The sequence below is a fragment of the Diachasma alloeum genome, unplaced genomic scaffold (genome assembly GCF_001412515.2).
Source record: "Diachasma alloeum isolate Michigan unplaced genomic scaffold, Dall2.0 Dall_scaffold_00828, whole genome shotgun sequence".
NCBI lineage: Eukaryota > Metazoa > Arthropoda > Insecta > Hymenoptera > Braconidae > Diachasma > Diachasma alloeum.
The window spans coordinates 107,770-127,277 of NW_021680955.1; the positions used below are offsets into that span (position 1 = coordinate 107,770).

Genomic DNA, 19,508 nt, shown 5'->3' on the forward strand with positions numbered 1-19,508 from the left:
TCACCATGTGTCGGACAAGGGTCTGTTGTTCTTGAAATTTGTGTGTGTAAGGGACACAGGCCCCACATATATATAAACCGCTCGTAAAAGAAAATACTGGGAAAGAGAAAATAATTTGGAATGTACGACGCAGTAGAGAAGTAAACAGTTGAGTGATTTTGTAAATTCCAATAACTCGTTAATCCATTCGTGTAAATAAATCAATTTAGTCCACTTTTATTCTCGAAATTTCTGAAATAATTCTAGATATTTACACCGAAATCCTATCCTATTCTAAGAAGAATATACGCTTAAGGGTTAAGAGAAGGACACCGTTTCCTCGAAATTTTCAGTTTTAATACCCCTAGATCTTCGAAATTATCGGAATATTTCCCGATAGCTTCGTTGCAAACAAACGAAAGTGTCAAGTTTTACAGGCTAAAACTCCCGAGTGCGCAGGGATTTTTCTGCAAAACTTGACACTTTTGTTTGTTTGCAGGGAAGCTTAAGGGAAATATTGCGATTAATTTTGAAGGTCGAGGGGTATTCGGCGGAGAATTTTTCAGGACTGGATTTTGGCCAAGTGGAGCGCAGTATTCGAGGGCTTCTTCCAGGAAAACATCCAATTGGTTAGAAATAAATGAATAGCTACTATGCAATTATCAGATGCAATTTCCAGAAGCTAGTGTGCAATTTCCGAAAAAATTTGATAACAAAAGAGTATCATGACCTCGAATACTGCACTGTGATTGGCTAAAATCCAGTCCCGGAAAATTCTCAAACAAATTTCCTGTTCAAAGTTCTTGATATTTCTCGAAGCCAAATCACATTGATCTTCAGCATCATCACCTGCAGATTAATGTGCTTTGATTTATAAAAAGATCGATAACTTTCGGTAGAAAATTTGTTAAAAAATTTGAAAAATTAGCGGCATTCTGTTTACTCCTTAAAGTCGATAACTATCGGTATCTCGTAAGTCTGTCACGCTTATTCCCCATTGGTTCCAGTCGTCTGAGGCAGCAAATTTAATTCATGATTAATTTCATTTTGAGATTTTCGATTATGATTGTTGCAATTACAGCACGCTGTAGCGTGGGTTCGTCTCGTTTGAATATAAAGTTAATAGTCGGCTCACTCTACGACTTGCTCACCTCCGCGGGGATTCGCCGCAGTATTATTTAGGCCCCAGCGTTGCCGAATGTGCTCTACATTGCTCGACCGCGTTTAGCGAGTTTCCGGCAACGCCGCGTAACGGGAAATTGCATTTAAAATGGGAAAAAAAAATCATCTATTGCAAATAATTTGTTTTCTTCATGAATTTCGGGAATGTTTTCTGAAAACTACTACAATTTTTTAGACACTTCACTTGAAAAAGTTAATTTTAAAATTTTTTCCGGTTCCCCCTCCCCGTCAATGCCAATCAAAATAGCATGAATAAATTCCAATTGAGTCGTAGAGCATGACGAGGTAAAATAAATTCAAAGAGCCGAAAGAAAAATCATTTATCATTGATAATTTATCCCATGAATTCTAACTTCGACGAGGGTAAGAAATTGATCTGTCCAATTCTTTCTTCAACTATTTTTTTAAACAATAGTGTCACGTTTGACGAGTTTGAGGGTGCTTCGACATAACAAGCCATTGCAGGCACGCAGAAACATAATTATTTACTACAAATGTTTGACACTGACGACAATTTTCATTTTGGCCATAGAATTTTACTTTTTTTTTTTCTATTTTTCGAGATGTTTTTTAGATTTTAATCTTCTCCCTAGCCGCGGATGGTTAATTTTCGGATAAGACTGTGTGTCATTCTTACACTTCTACATTAATGATGAACAATAATACTAGACTGCCGATGCAACACCTACTCAACCACACTGTTAAAAATTTTCGTCTGAATTTTCTGTGCCAAATTCCAGAAATTTTTATCGTGTTCAATTTCCACTGAAATTTCTGGAAATCTTGTCATTGAAAAATCAAATATTCCATTGGCTTTCTATTCAAATCATCTGTAAATTAATAAAATGCTTGATTTTTTAGTTCAATTATGCTGTGAAAATTCAGAAAAATCAGGAAAATTTAGAAAAAAATTGAAAATCCATGTCATGTCGTTTCTGAATATTCATGTCCCATTGAAAATTCAATCACGTTGTGAAATGTCCATCTCACTTCCACTGAAAACTCATGAATTTCCGCGAATTCTACTTAAAACTTGAAACTTTAAAACCATTTTTTCCCTAAATTCGGTTCAACGTCACTCTCATGAGATTTACTACATATAATATCCACCATGAAGTTTCAAAAAAATTCTAACAGTGCATAATATTTTTATTCTTATTAACTTCCGTTTACAATTTATTGCAGATTTTAATCTTCAAAATTCAAGGCGTATTTATACTACTTTAGAGAAACCCGACGCGCTGCCGCGTTTCCCACATATGGTGACCAACCTAGAGTTAAATCGTTTCACACATCTGACCACTTCAGTATCCCGAAATGATTTTCCAGTGAAACTGTTGAACTCTTTCTAAACAAATGCTTCCGCACGTGTGATGTCTTATGTGGGGAAAGTAATTCGGGTTACTGATGCGTGAGCTCAAAATGAACGAGTAATTAGATGAGGTTCGAAAAAGCTAATTAAAAATGATGAAAAATGATAAAAATTAAAAAATATGTCTCCTAATAAAACAAATGTATTTCAATTTCCTTTTAAAACAAGGGTATCTCAAATTTCATGTGAAAAATCGTCTGAAATCTTGTTTTCCTTCTCTCGACAATTGTATAAATGGTGTGAATGCATCAAAAAGTACGAATAACATAAAGTACTTCACAGTGAAAGAGAAATAAAATGTTTTGCGAGCTCCGTGAGACTTAGGAACGGATGTGAACAACAACCTTTCACATGAATTTTGAGATATCCTACACTGAGAGAAAAACAAACACGTTGTCAAACAAGTCTTGTTTGGGCCAACAAAATCGCTAGTTCAAAATTGCCAAAAAAGAATTTTTTTTGGTTCGAATTTGAAAGTCTCAAACACGAATAATTGTTCTGCTTTCGACAGCAACGAAATATTTGGCTCAAGAGGCGGATAATTCACACCAGACGGTGCCTTTTCAGGATGAAAATATCTCACATAGAGGAAAATTTATCAACAAATATTTTATCCTAAGTTACAAGATTGCTATCATATCATTATTATTGTTTCATTTAAGGGTTCATTTCTTGTCTGTGATTATTAGATAGTCGAAATGAAAAACTACTATCCCTTATTCCGCATAAAACAAAGATTTTTTGGGAGCAAAATACGTATGGGAGTATCGAATAACGAAGGAGTAGTGCTAGAAATGACATTTCCTGCGGGTGGAGAGAATGCAATTTTTTTTGAACTACTAAATCTATTTTTGCGACAAAAATTTTTCACTCCGGCGCACTCTCTGCTTTTTTGGCACAAAAAAATCTTTTTTTGATCATTTTTAGAAACTATTTTCTTGGCACAAGTAAGACTTGTTTGAGAACTTTGTCGTTTTTCTCTCAGTGTAGTCTTAATACGAATTTTGAGATACCTCTGTCTGAAAAGGCAAATTGAAATACCCTCGTTTTATTAGGAGATGTCGAAATGTTGGGCATGCTCACCGGGTCGCGGCCCACCAGACCATTGGACGTCAAAATCTGGACTGCTAATAGCTGAGCCGCAAGGGCTGACCAAGAGATGAAGCAGAAACAAATTAGGAACTTCATTGTGGCGGTTAATTGAATACTGAAGATTTCTCATTGTCAATGCCTCCTTATATATGTCCATTAAACGGCGTATCAATGACTCAATACACTAACTTTATAAAACATCAATTTTTTTCCGCTGTTATCACCTTTTCAGCTATACTTAATCATCAAATCTACGCTCACAGCACGCCTCAACGCTCACGTATTCCGTGATTAGTGAAATTTTTGAGAACGACAAATTTGGTCAAGTGGTTGAATAGTCGTTAATCATAAGTAATTTCCATACTCGGGGGGTTAATTTACATACATCGGAACCGCAGGAGCAAACGCGCGTAGCGCCAAAATACTCCTTTTGCTTCCGAATGGAAGTCTTGTTTTTAACCGATTTTTTGATTTTCTAATTTTGATTGCAAAGGTCTAGAATGTCAAAAATCAAAGGTCAAAGATTGGTCTAGAATGTTATGAAACGTGAAAAAATGATGTTTTTAAACAATGAAATGTTTTTAGGAAATGATGTTTTAGGCTTATGTCTGTATGTATGTATTCGACAATTTGGCACGGATGAAAAAATTCAAACGAAAAACCTAGCGAAACATTCAATAGAAAGAGTCAATAGAATTCGATTTTCTATATAACTTATTCTGTTGAGATCATTTTTAGAGAAACTTCCTCGGCTCGAATTTTCCAAGTATTTTTTGTATGATTTTCTTGATGAAAGGAACTTGGAAAATTTGAGCCGAGGAAATTCTCTAGAGAATATCTGAATAGAATAAGTTATATAGAAAAATAAAATTCTATTGACTTTTTCTATTGAAAATTTAAATAGAATCGACCAAAAACTAATAGAATGTTCAATCGAAATCCATTAGAAATTTCTAGGGAATTCGCTAGGATTCTTTATTAAATTTTTTAGTGCGTGGGGTTTTTGGTGATTAATTTTTCGAAAATTGAACATAAATACGGTGACATTTGTAAATAAAAAACTGAAATTTTCGCTCATTGTAGCTATTATTGAGGCCAACTTTGGCGCGCTGTTTCAGCCCAATCGGTCCAGTAGTTCCTGAAATATAACAACTTATTTAAATTTCGTTTTTCCTCAATATCTTAAACACTACTGCACCGATTTCAACATTTTTTTTGAAAATACTCGTCTTGATGGCCTCTATGTAATTCAATCAGGATTTATAGACTTTTTAATCCACAGTTTGGAGATATTGCCGTTATTCCGTTTTCCATGAAAAATCTTGTACGCACGATAACTTAAGAAAAAAAGGAAATAGCAAGTTGAAGTTTGGTCTGGTTCTTGCTCTTAAAATACAAAAGTTTAGTATTTTGGATGGGCGCAATCGGTCGAGCGGTTCCTGAGATATGCAAACTTTTGTGTAAATATATTTCTTCAAATATCTCATGAACTACTTGACGGATTTCAATTTTTTTCCCAATACTCGTCTCGACGGCTTCTATCTAGATCAATACTGTGATAATGGAGAATATTCAATGCACGTTGGAATCGTTCAGAAATTAGCCTCCGTCAAGAAATTGGGCTGTTTACCCTACTTGCAATTTTTCTTGGGGAAATTTCTCTTGACAGGGCTTCTAGACATTTGAACATGAAATGTCTAATTTTTTCACATTGTTCTCAGACATTTTTTTTCTGCAGTTTCATTTAAAAAATTGGAAGAAGTGCTCATCGCGTGACGACCGGAGTGTTAATATTTAAAAGGAATTATAATTAAAGGAGTATTAATATTTAAAAGGAATTATAATTAACAGAGTGTTAACATTTGGAAAGAAAAGTAGAAAATTACAAGGAAAAAAATTGAAAGCATCGTTATTATTGAAAATGGCCTCAATTGTTCCTCTCGTTCATATCGGAGAGAATACCCTAATGCACTACCAGCGAAATGAATCGCTTATCCAACGTATATATCGACAGACGTCCACGTGGATCTGGCTTCAAGGACAACTCGTGTTATTACACCCGACTGAGACATGCACTCCATTATCATCTCCAGGGTCGTTTGATCCCCGTCATGATCTTCCGAGACAATAAACTCTAAAACGCGATTAGATTGAGAACAGGGGCATTCGACGGGGGTTATCACGCGAAACTGTTAATTAAATCTAGTTTACGATCGAGCGTTGCATCAAGCTCGACTTAATGCAATATAGCCGGAGGATAAAATCATTGTGCTACTGGATTTGATACTGCACCAACAACAATGACATTTGAAATGTAAATCAGCTCCTTGTTAATAGACTTGTTATTACTGAGAAGTCAGGGGAGACGTAGGAACTCAACTCTGAAGTCCATAAATAAGGCAAACAAATGGTACGAAATGAAGTTTAAAATAAAGTAGTGGAATGACACGAGTCAGCTGTTCACTTTCATATTTCTTTTGTGTAAAAAAGGGACGACTCGAAATATTTGTTACTTGAAAAAAAAAGTTGAAGAAAAAGAAATTGAAAAACTTAAACGAACACACTGAGGAACACGCATTGGAAGGGAATAAAATTCGTTATTTGAACCTTTTCTATTTATTCCAATAATGTTTTTGTTGGAAATCTACAAACTCAACTGCTTATTTTAATGAGAACGTTCTCATTATACACTGTTAAAAAAATTTAGCTGAATTTTTCGGAAAAAGATCTTGAATTCGATTTAAGGGGAAAAAGTCACTGGAATTTCGAGTTTTTCTAAATTCAAGTAAAGTCCCAACTTTTTAGCGGCAGGAAGATGGAAATTCCATAATTTACTTGAATTTTTAAATAAAAATGAATATTCACTGCTAAATTCTCTTGAATTTTCAGGGAATTCCTTTAAAATTCTTGGAATTCCAGGAATTTGTGAAGGAATTTCCGGAAAAATCAGAGAAATGTGGAATTTAAAGAGAGATTTCTGTGAACTTTGCTGATTTTTCACTAATTTTCTCAGAATAATTAAATTGAAATTCATAGTTCCCACGGGTTTTTCGATTAAATTGTGAATTATCAATGACATAATTCCTCAAAATTTCAGTGAACATGTTACTCATTAGAAAATTCCAAGGCCCTTATCGGAAATTTCAGTGGAAAATTTTCAACAATGTTTGTAATAAATAATACATTCATTCCAAATCAATCTTCTGTTAGAATCAAGTAAACGATTTATTTGATAAAGACAAGGTAATATTACATGTTGATAAATTCGTCCTCTTCTTCACCTAAACAACAATTTCACTTCCCGTAAATTCTTCCCACAATTACAGAATTTTAGTGGTAATTTGTTCCCATCTTTTTTCTCCTAATATAGGAGCATCAAATCCTATTAAATTTTTCTTTACAATATTTTCTATTGAATGTGTCTATGAAGAAAAAAACGCACAAAAAAGCTGCAGAATTTTTCAATAACATTGGTGAGAAATCAATGCAATTTTCAGTAGGAGATCAATTGAAATTTTTAGCTAATGCGCTAAATGTCTTTATGGAGTTTTTTGTGTGGGTCTTCACTCCCAACACATCTGCAGAATAATACGCAAGCCACCTCCAAACTCATCTCGTTCCCCACATCATGACTGAATTCGGAATTCACCGAGAATTCAAGAGGATTATTCAACGGTGAGGGCATTAACCCAGTCAACAAACACAATTACCCATTTTAATGAAAACATTCTCATTATATGGAATAAATAATTCATTCATTAAAAATCAATCTTCTGTTAGATTCAAATAAACGATTTATTTGATAAAAATAATGTAATATTGCGTATTAATAACTTCGTCCTAATTGATGCTAGAATTTTCTCTCCATGTTAACTTTATACGCAATATTCTCTATTGAATATATCTAGAAAAGAAAAAACGCACAGAAAAGCTGCAGAATTTTTTAGCTAATGCGCTAAATGTCTTTCTGAAACTTTTGTGGGTCTTTACTCCGAAAACAACTGAACCATCCGGCCCCTAGCCATTTCTTCATTTCAAATTTCCGGTACATATTGAGCGCCATCGATTACCATTAATGCCATTAATGTAATGACAAACTAAAATTTCATTCTTTTTCCAACAGTGTAATGCGTTAAATGTTTTCATGAAATTTCTTTGCGTGTTTTCACTCCGAAGACATGTGGACAATAATACGCAATTCACCTCCAAACTCATCTCGTCTACCCACATCATGACTGAATTCCAAATTCATCCAGAATTCATGAGGATTATATCGGTGGGGGCATTAACCCTGTCAACAAACTCAATTACCCATTTTAAAGAAAATATTCTCATCGTATGGAATAAATAACTCATCCATTAAAAATCATTTTTGCTAGAATTTTCTCTCCATGTGTTAACTTTATACGCAATATTCTCTATTGAATATGTCTAGAAAAGAAAAAACGCACAGGAAAGCTGCAGAATTTTTTAGCTAATGCGCTAAATGTCTTTCTGAAACTTTTGTGGGTCTTTACTCCGAAAACAACTGAACCATCCGGCCCCTAGCCATTTCTTCATTTCAAATTTCCGGTACATATTGAGCGCCATCGATTACCATTAATGCCATTAATGTAATGACAAACTAAAATTTCATTCTTTTTCCAACAGTGTAATGCGTTAAATGTTTTCATGAAATTTCTTTGCGTGTTTTCACTCCGAAGACATGTGGACAATAATACGCAATTCACCTCCAAACTCATCTCGTCTACCCACATCATGACTGAATTCCAAATTCATCCAGAATTCATGAGGATTATATCGGTGGGGGCATTAACCCTGTCAACAAACTCAATTACCCATTTTAAAGAAAATATTCTCATCGTATGGAATAAATAACTCATCCATTAAAAATCATTTTTGCTAGAATTTTCTCTCCATGTGTTAACTTTATACGCAATATTCTCTATTGAATATGTCTAGAAAAGAAAAAACGCACAGGAAAGCTGCAGAATTTTTTAGCTAATGCGCTAAATGTCTTTCTGAAACTTTTGTGGGTCTTTACTCCAATTTCATTTCATAAAATTTCTTTGCGTGTTTTCACTCCGAAGACATCTGGACAATAATACGCAAATCACCTCCAAACTCATCTCGTCCACCCGCATCACGACTGAACTCGAAATTCACCCAGAATCCAAGAGGATTATTCATCGGTGGGGGCATTAACCCAGTCCCTGCGCAAACGCCCGATGTTCACCCCCCACGGGAGGGATATTGTAGACCGATATTGTGGCGCTTGCGTGATGGAGTGTCTGGACAACCCCATCCCCGAGAGCACTTGTGCGTGTCCGAGGACAGCATATTGCTTTCAGTGCGTTCGGTGGCTCCTCTTGGTGCGCCCGGATACGGCCTAAAAGGGTGGCATCATGTGATTGGGTGAATGTGACGTGGAAGGCCTGGGAGATATTCTCCAGCTGGTAACGAGATACCTGAGTCGTCATTGAAGATGAATGGCTCACCGCAAAACTCGGAGGCCGTTGGCTCCAGACGATCTGGGGTTGAGAACAGTGATGATGAGGATTGGAGCACTATCGTTGAATGTGTAAATATTCTTTGATTGATTGATTGACTGATTCATGAGGTTCAAAAATTTTTTGCGAAAAAAAATGTGAATTTCTTCACAGAAAAAAACGTTTAGTTTTCAGGATGAACATTCCCAACATCTCAGAGCTCGCGGTTTAAAAAATTACGAGTGAAAAATCGTAATAACAAGAGTTTTTGACACTAATTTTCGATGTTAATTGTGAAATCAAGAAATAGTTCCGATTTTCAATAACTTTTGTATCAAATTTCAAAGAATTTTACTGAGATTTACCAGTGTTTCATGGGATCATTTCTTTATTTAATTATTACACTCTTGTTTCGTAAGATTATTTACTAGTTAAAATTCAATGGCTTTTTCATGTTAAACTTTATGGAGTTTTCCCCACATTTCAATGAGAAAATGCTTTGTTTTAAGGGCAACTCGAGTTTGGGTCAAGAATCCCTAAAAATTAGGAATAGATGACAATAAAAAATTTCTTCCCTCTGGTTCGAAAAATGCAATTGAGATTTGTAGAAATTCCATTGAATGGATGAAAAAATTTGGTGGTTAATAAGTTTTGGAGACAGAAGATCGTGATTTAGTTCTAGATAAATTGAAAGGGATTGAATAGAATGGAGACAATTCTTTGCGGAGGGAATGGGAGGCAGGACGTCTGTTCTGGGATCGATATGTAATTTGGAGCTGAGAACAGTGATAAAGAGGATTGGAGCACTGGTATTGAAAATATAAAAATGTTTTTCATCGATTCCTCAGAGTATCTTTCTTCTTGAAAATAAAATTCTAATGATACGGAGAAAATTATTTCGTGAATTTTACCAAGTACTTGGTGACTTTCACCAACTATTTAACTATTACTATTATTATTTTTACTATTTTTATTTTAAAAATTATTTAATTAAAATTTAAAAAAAGTTTCTTCAATTTTATTCGCCAAACATTTGTTGAATTTTCAATACACGTTTGTCGATTTATTTGATATGGATAAAATTTAACAAGGAATTGTAGATTATTCCGAAAATATCTTCTAGGGGAGACATTAATCGCTTGTCAAGATATGATTGCGTGCTTATTTCCAAATATATATATGCCCTCACCATCTAGTTTGGTAGGCAAAATTGATTGAATGAAATTGAAAAATCTTTTCTGAATTTTAATTAATTAGTTGTTAAATTTCTCCAACTAGTTATTGAAATGAAACAACTGGTTGGTAATTCATTTTTTCAGCAACTAGTTGGTGAATTTCACCAACTAGTAGATGAAATTCACCAGATAATTTTTTCCATGAATGATGGAATTGAGTAAGTGAATGAATCCGAAAAAAGAGAATTTTCCACAGTTTTGGAGGAATGAAAAAGCATAGAATACAGATTGATTTTCATAGCTGCAGGTAACGACAGATAAAACATCTGAGGAGAGTCGATATTATATGAGTATCCCCCCTTAAATGGAGACAATAAATTCATTACAGTCATTCAATTCAACGATGAGGAGAATGGGAATGGATTGTAGTACATTCATTACATTTTATTATATTCTAGGTATTATATTTAGAACCAGTTGCACTATACCCTGATAGCCAAGCAAATCCCCAGAATAAATTTATGTCTGGAGTAAATTTATTCCACACTTGGACAATTTTAAGAATTCGTTGTGGAGTGCTTTTCTTTAGCCATTCAGTCATGAATATCGAACTGAATACTCCCGCTCGACAAAGAAACCGTGAGATTTAGAGTGTCACAAATTTTGGCCCCCACAGTCGGGAATCGACCCCGGGTCTCCCGCATGCCAATCCCACACTCTAAACACACAGCCACTTTTTTTTCAATTTTTTTATTTAACCTTGTTTTTATTCATTTAATACTAATATCTATTTACATTTATTTACAGCTATTTACATTTATTTACAGCTATTTACCTATAAAAAAACAGGTACATAAAAAAATTAGTGTTTTTTTATCTGGTTAATTTTTAAACTATGGTCGCGATGCGTCTCTTGAGTTTAGGCTTAGTATTGTTTTTATTTCAACGATTTTATTTTTGTAGTTTAGGTTCGTCACCTTTGCTCCGATCAGTAGCATTATTTATCGTTTATATTGCGCTCAAAAAGAAAAAAAGAAGAGATTTTTTTCTCTAGTAAGAAAATAACCACACAGCCACTGCCGTCGGTGCAAAGGTTTTCTATTAAATTTTTTCATTCGTGATATTTTTTGTTGGAAAATATCTTCGATGAACTATCGATCAAAATCGCAGATTAGCAGATCAACAGATAATTTTTATTTATTCCTTGAATGAAGATCTTCTTAACTGGATTGACGCAATAGGGCCGGTTCTTACACTTAAACGAGAAACTAAATATCTTTCATTAACAATAAAAAGTCTCACCACATGATTAGTCACAATATGTTGCAAACGAGGTTTATGATCCACCACAAATGCTCTTCGAGTTTGAATGACTTTGAAATTAATTTCGAAGTAGTCAAACGGGATAAGAAAATCAAGTCAACTTGAGCGTGATGGATATCTTCGAAATTAGCGAACGTACGGGGTCGATACATCGTATTGACCCGTGCGAATGTGAACGCTTGCTTTCAAAATTGAGTATTTCTAAATCTATGAAGAATGAGTTAGCTAGACAAACAACATTGGAAGCCGGAATACTGCAGCTTCAATACGATATCGGTTTCATAATTTTCCATTTATCAAAAATAATGGAATTCAAGTCGCATTGAGCGCACACTACGTTTGGTAACAAAAGGGCTCGCTCGTGAGGGGTTAAGCCTTAAGGATGTTTATCCAAAATCGCAGGTACTTAAAAAAAAATTGTTTTTTTTTTAACTGAGAGATGAAGATATTCCCTTTATTTTGATACAAATTTCAATCCACCAACCCATGTTCATTATTTAGAAATGAAATGGACAAAATGCAGCAAATGCATGCGCTAACATGCGCTTATATGGGATAGAATCATTCAAATATTTTCTCTTTTTGCCCGGGCACCCCCGATTTTTCTCCGGCCGTTGGATTCAGTATGATTTTTCATATTACCTTCTATTTTTATTTCTATTTTTAGAGTCTTCTAGTAAGTAAATTATCAATTTCAACATAAATTTTATAAGAGCCCGTGTATCAGGAAAAATTGGTTTACTCATTTCCGCCGAGACTATTGCGATTAATTTTTTTTAACGTTCGGAAAGTTAGTTTTGTATGTTCTACTGTCAGCCGAAAAAATGACAGAATTTTTCTTGACCATGGAAAAAAACACATTTACCAACAATTTACCGACACTGGGTAAACATCCTTAACCGTTAAGGGAAGTGTATAAAATTACACACTGAGAGAAAAACAACAAAGTTCTCAAACAAGTCTTACTTGACCAAGACAATAGTTTTTTGAAAATTATCAAAAACGGATTTTTTTGGCAAACATGCAGAGAGTGCGCGGGAATGAAAAATTTTTGTCGCAAAAACAAATTTAGTAGTTAAAAAAAATTGCATTCTCTGTAGACGCAAGAAATGTCATTTCTAGCACTAATCCTTTTGCTCCCGAAAAATCTTTGTGTTATACGAAACAAGGGATAGTAGTTTTTCGTTTCGGCTGTCTAATAATCACCGACAAGAAATGAACCCTTAAATGAAACAATAGGGGAGGTTGGGGTAAAACGGACACTTTTGAATTTTTTTTCAATGTTAATGAGGGGTTGAAATATTGATAAAATTCAATAATTTTTTTTTCAATACAAAGAACAATTCTTTCCCTTTGTGGTGCGCCTGCACTGCNTTTCGGCTGTCTAATAATCACCGACAAGAAATGAACCCTTAAATGAAACAATAGGGGAGGTTGGGGTAAAACGGACACTTTTGAATTTTTTTTCAATGTTAATGAGGGGTTGAAATATTGATAAAATTCAATAATTTTTTTTTCAATACAAAGAACAATTCTTTCCCTTTGTGGTGCGCCTGCACTGCGCTCAATTGATAAATTTGTTTCTGAGTTATGAATAATTTTAAAAAAGTCTAAAGTGTCCATTTTACCCCACCCTCCCCTAAATAATAATGATATGATAACAATCTTGTAACTTAGGGATAAAATATTTGTTGATAAATTTTCCTCTACACGAGATATTTTCATTCTGAAAAGGCACCGTCTGGTGTGAATTATCCGCCTCTTGAGCCAAATATTTCGTTGCAGTGGAAAGCACAACAATTATTCATGTTTGAGACTTTCAAATTCGAACCAAACAAATTCTTTTTTGGCAATTTTCAACTAGCGATTTTGTTGGCCCAACCAAGACTTGTTTGACAACGTGTTTGTTTTTCTCTCTGAGCATGAGAAATGGAAACCATGTATGGAAAAGTCACGTGGAATAGACCTCTTCATTTAAGGATATCCAAGTATCTTTTACAGTTCGGTACAGACCACACTATAGATTCAACCATTTGCAATAATCAAATTTTCCAGTTAAATTGCGTGAGAATTTTTTTAAACAAATCATGAATATTCTGCGTCATCTAAATCACATTTTGCATGGAATTATTATTATCTATTTCAAGATTATAATTCAGTAGCGAAGCGTAAACCGGGTTAAGTTGATTTTGACTATTGGTCAGTTTTTGACGAATATCTCGGAATATAAAAGAGACAACAAAATTTGTCTCATGACCTTTATTATAACCCTCAATTGGCTCTACAGAAAAGATGGTGAGAAAAATTTTGCTATCTCTCTTAGATTCCGAGATATTCATCAAAAATCGACTCAACCCAGTTTACCGCTTCGCTACTGAATTCCGTCTTGATATATAGACAATTGAAATTGTTTAAACTTTCGGAGACCTCATCCTTTTAGGCGTGAAATTGATTTCTGGTAAAATTCGGAATATGTTAATATATATTCTGAATTTTTTGCGCTAGGTTTTTCTCTGGAATTTTCGCATACTTCCTCTCCAAGTCTGACATATTTATAGAAAAATCCGCACATAATTGAATTATCTCGTTTTATCACTCAACTACTAAAACTAGCATCCCCTCAGGTCCACAAAGCCACAAAAGCATTTTGAATGGAATCTGCATGAAATTCCCCCCAACAATATGAATATGAAATTCACCGGATGCATTTAATTTCCTTCCTCCACATTTCCCGAAATTTATGCGTTGAATCAAGCCAAACATTCACACGAAATTTGTCTCCAAGTTTCATCTCTCTTCGGACAGATGCAACTGTGAAAAAGATAGTAGGGGATTGGATTCTAAAAATATCGAATTCGCCGGAAATGCAAAATTGCAACGGTCTACATTCTCGGATTTCAATATTAAGAGTAGTTGGTGATGTTGAGTACTTGAGTTTACACTAATGTTGGGAGTTCATTGATCACTACAGACACTGGAGTTGTCGATGTAATTTGTCTTCTTTTTGTGTCATCAGGCGGTGCTGGAGCGATCCAAGGCGGATCGAGTGACCCGGAGTGATGAGGACCGTCGACGCCGCACTATCATTGTAGAGAAGAAAAATGGAACGTATGGTTTTACATTACAGGTACGAGACTACACGTGTGGACAATCTATCGTTAATCAGCAGTTTGTGATGCATGAATGGAACGCTTGACGTCAGTTGCATCGCGATGTCTCGGGGCCAGAGATAGGCATAATCATAAATTATCATTACCATTAATTTCATAAATACTCAATCAAGTAATAGAATTTAACAATTTTCAATTATTAATTAATCAACAATTAAATATTTGAATTCCGAATTATTTTACCAATCAATAATCGAATTCGGAAGACTGGCGATTTGATAATCTCTAATATTTTTTGAAAATTTGCAATTATTTACCTAATAGTTATTGAAATAATTTAAATTCTCAATTATTTATTATTTTCTAAGTTCCAATGATAAACGAATGAATTTTGTTATTTGGGGAAATAATTCTCTTAATATTTCTGGAATAATGATTGATGCCGATCACTGCTCGGGGCTTTTCAAAATTGGAGTTTTTCCTAGATAATGGATTATTTTGTGAGAACAAAGAGGGTGTTATAATTCAGTGGTTGAAGTGGTAGAGCGTCAGAAAGCACATCAAGTTCATTTTTCGCATTCGTTGAACCGTTGAGTATTTCAATGATGAGGGGTTTTATAAAAAATGCCGAGAGCTATTTTTTGTTGGCAATTTTTTCAGAATTGGTTATTTTTTTAAAAACGCGAATTCTGAATTTTTTCCTGAATTACTTTACTTTGGAAAGTACATGCAGTGAGAAATATTTTTCATTACAAAGAATTTGCGTGTCATCTCAATGGGAATGGAACTTCATCTTTAGATTCAGAATTGGATTCGAATTTGGATTTAGGGGGAGGGGGGCAAAGCGAGGTGGCTGGGGTATAGTGGGGTATGTAAAAAAGGCCAAAATTGAGAAATTCAAAGAGTTGACGAGAGCTCGATCAGGGATCAATAAAAAGTCAAAAAAAGCTAAAAAAACTGAAATAATACTCTGAGTACTTTGAATAAAACTCTGGAAATTCTTTCATTTCTTTCAAACACACGGAGAGAAATTTTTTAGAAAAATTCTAGTGCTAGTACGGGAAACGAGGCGCAAAGTGACAGCCAGGAAAAAATTCCAGTGCCGACACTAGAAATTTTATTGGGGAAAACGTGAATTTTTCCTCGTGTTTCTGTGAAAATTTTACGGAAATCCCCAGAAATTTTACCAGAAATACCAAGAAATTTTACCTTAACAGCATCAGAATTTTTCACAGCCGGTGGATTGTGATTTTTTCCAGTACTCGTACTAGAAATTTTCTAGAAAATTTCTCCCGGTGCACCGGGATAAGCCGCCATATTGGGTATTTTGATTAAAACAGAGTTCTCACAATGATTTAGACTTAGATAATCAGAAAAAAAATTCTGAAAAAATAAAAAATGAGAAGAATGGAATCCCACTTACTGTGCATACTCTCTGTTTACTGATATAAACGTCACTTTGCTACTGAAGAAAGAGAATAAAAACAATCAATGAGAAGTATTAGGATTTCACTTCGTAAAGTTGAGATCAACAAGACAAATCTAATGAATAAATTCTGAAATTTCGATTTCTAGAAAAAAAAATGAAGTTAAGGAAAAGAGTGGTTTTTTAGGAAAAAATGGATAATGTCATTTGTTCCTCCAATTATGTCGGTGACAAGTGGGGCTACTCGTTATCGCGATATTTGAAAAACAATATTAATTTAACGAATAACGAAAATTTTAAAAATTGTATAGAAAATCGTTACAATGTACTCGTCTGTTAATGAATATGACATTGAAAATAAAAGAATTTTCTTATGCGTAGCCTATTGTGCCCCAAATTAAAAAATCGATTCATCGGGACCTTCCCTACCGATTTCAGAGTTTTTCTGTCGTTTGTTGGAGATTCGAAGGTGAAAACAAAGAAACAACATTTATAATTATTTTAAAGTTTTTGGACACTGTCCCACTGTGCCCCAAACTGTAATACGTTGGAGACGTAAGTTGATAATTTTAGAATGTGAATAGTGATTGCTAAAAAGCAATAGGGGAGAATGGGGTAAAATGGACACTTTAGACTTTTGTTTTAATTACTCATAACTCAGAAACAAATTTATCAATTGAGCTCATTTTAAGCTCATCATAAAGAGAAAGAACTGTTCTTTGCAATGAAAAAAGAATTATTAAATTTTATCAACATTTCAACGCGTCATTTACATTTAAAAAAAAGTCAAGTGTGCATTTTACCCCAACCTCCCCTATAAATACACGGAGAAATATTCAGTAAAAATTACGTATCTTTTCCGTAATTCCGGAGCGAAATGTGGTTGTAGTAAATTTTACGGAACTGTCACGGAATTTCGCCAAAGCGTTCCGTAATTTTTATCTGAATCTCCTGTAAAAAATTACGATACCGTCACTTAAATTTTCTGAGTCGATTCCGTAATCGGTACTCAAATCATGAGTTCCGTAATTTTGACTGAACATTTCTTTCCGCGCGTGATAGAAGCTTTGACACCCGCCTCTTTGTCTCCCCTATTGAATTGCAGTTAGAGGAGTATCAAAATTATTAATCCGCTGATACTGTTAACATTCTCAAAATGATAACTCCCCGATTGAAAATTCCCCAGAGGAGCTTTGCTCAAATTGAGAATTTTCAATCCCGTTCTTTGGCAATGAAAAGTCTGTAGAAAAGTTTCGATTCCCTCGAAAGAAGTTTCAGAGAAAAAAAATGTTCACTTTGAAACTCTTTACTTCCCCTGCCACTTCAACAATAACGATTCTTCAGCAATTCCCATTGAAAACTTTTCGTGCAAAAGACCAGTTCTTATCATGAGTTTCCATTTTTCTGAAGCAGACAATAGGCTGAAAAATTCAATAAACCCACTCTTTTGTGACTTCTTCCCAGAGCTATGGAATTCACTACAAAAGAGAGCAAGAAATCGAGATGGTGACGTACGTCGACTACGTGGAGTACGACGGTCCAGCGTTCAAAGCAGGGATGCGTGAGGGAGACGTCATTCTCTCGATAAACGGCCACGAGATGGATCGGGCTGACCACAAGACCCTCGTGAATTTCATAAAAAATTGTGACTCCCGAATGCGAATGGTCGTCTCCTTCGAGGATTGCGTCAGAAAGGTAGAGCTCCACATGCGGTACATCGAGCTTCAGCGTGCCCTGCAGACACGTCTCTCCGAATTAGAACGTCTCTGCGAGCGTGAAAAAGCGATACTGATGGGCAGATGGAAGACACACTCACTGCCAGCGAGAAAACGCACTCCTAATTGCGGAGGAAGTGATCAAACTCCTGGGTCGGGGGTTTCGGCTTTGAATACATCGACTATGCAGTGCTGCAGACCAGCAACATCAACGGAACATCTTTTATTATACAGCGTTGTAAGTTCTTGGAGGAAGCAAGGGGATGATCACTCCATAACTGGGTGTGCCATGATTTCGAAATCAAGTCGATTTCACGTGATTACAGAGATGATTTCACTGATTTCGAGCCATTTTATCGACGCGAAATCAATGATTCCAGACGATTTCAACGTGATTTCATACGACTTTAATTTCAGAGCCCTCGTACACTGAGAGAAAAATTTCCTAATACAGTCGAGGCTTCACACGCAGCGAAATAAAACAAACACGGAACAAAAAAAAAGAAAAAAAATTCTAAGAGAATTAGAATTTAGAGAGAAAAAATTTCCGCTTCACCCAGCCGGGAATCGAATCCGGGTCTCCCAGATACGCGCCGAGCACTCTTACCGACTAAGTTACCGGGAACCACAGAAATTCACTCTCAAATTCACCTCATACACCGCCTAACCTCCTTTAGGGATTAAAGAATTCTAAGAGAATTAGAATTTAGAGAGAAAAAATTTCCGCCTCACCCAGCCGGGAATCGAATCCGGCGCCCCGGTTTATCGAAATATTCAATGAAAATTACGTATCTCTTCCGTAAGTCCGGAGCAAAATGTGGTTGTAGGAGATTTTACGGAACTGTCACGGAATTTTTCCAGAGCGTTCCGTAATTTTTACCAGAATCTCCTGTGAAAAATTACGATAGCGTCACTTAAATTTTCCGAGTCGATTTCGTAATCGGTGAGCGACTTGTGAGTTGCGTAGTTTTTCCTGAACATTTCTCTCCGTGCATATAAGATATCTCTCTATAAGATACCAGGAGCTCCGAGCGCTCGAGGCCTACCCCCACTCCCGGCACTTTTATCGCCTCCCGAATCTTTAGTTCCGTGGGCTTCTTATAAGAAACCTATGGCCTCGATCATTTTTCAACGGGGAAAGAGTGATTATAAGGATCAAACAGAGTTAAGGGTCAAACGGGAGGAATGAACGAAGTGATTATAAGGGTCACCAAACACGACCCTGCGACTCTGGTCACCTCCGCGGGGATTCCCCGCCGTGTTTTTAGGCTCTTGCGTTGCCGAATTCACTCTACACTGCCCGGGTGCGTTTAGCGCGTTTCCGGCAACGTCGCGTCGGGTAATTTCATTTAACACAAGATCTATGAGCGCGCTCTCGCGCGCGCTGGTCTATTCATTTGTTGACATGAAGAAATGGAATTAATTGAATTTCATTTTCTCATGAATACCTTATAAATATTGATAATGAATCAAAGAGAATTCGACTAATGATTGAAGTGAAGAAGATAATTACCCCCCTTTGGTCAAGATTTTTTTGGCTTATACATTTTTGTTCAGAAATTGGACGAAAAGTCGAAAAACCATTAAAAATGGATATATGGCCTTTTGGCTTTCACAAAAAGTTTTGTGGAGTTCCCGGTTTCCC

The 19,508-nt window shown here is 35.4% G+C and overlaps 1 protein-coding gene across 2 annotated transcripts in view; it reads left to right on the forward strand.

Annotated features, from left to right (window-relative positions):
- Nucleotides 1–8,987: 8,987 nt before the first annotated feature.
- Nucleotides 8,988–19,508, forward strand: part of LOC107044848 — a 14,730-nt gene continuing 4,209 nt past the window's right edge. Inside the window, exons 1-3 of one of the 2 annotated variants that reach the window (XM_015266897.1) lie at nt 8,988–9,206; nt 14,629–14,739; nt 17,613–18,101. In XM_015266897.1, coding sequence (XP_015122383.1) covers nt 9,111–9,206; nt 14,629–14,739; nt 17,613–18,101 — 696 coding nt within the window. In that variant the 5' untranslated portion in view covers nt 8,988–9,110. Of the gene's footprint in view, nt 9,207–14,628; nt 14,740–16,467; nt 16,704–17,612; nt 18,102–19,508 lie in introns of those variants that run through there. The other variant, XM_015266898.1, reaches the window with a different exon arrangement.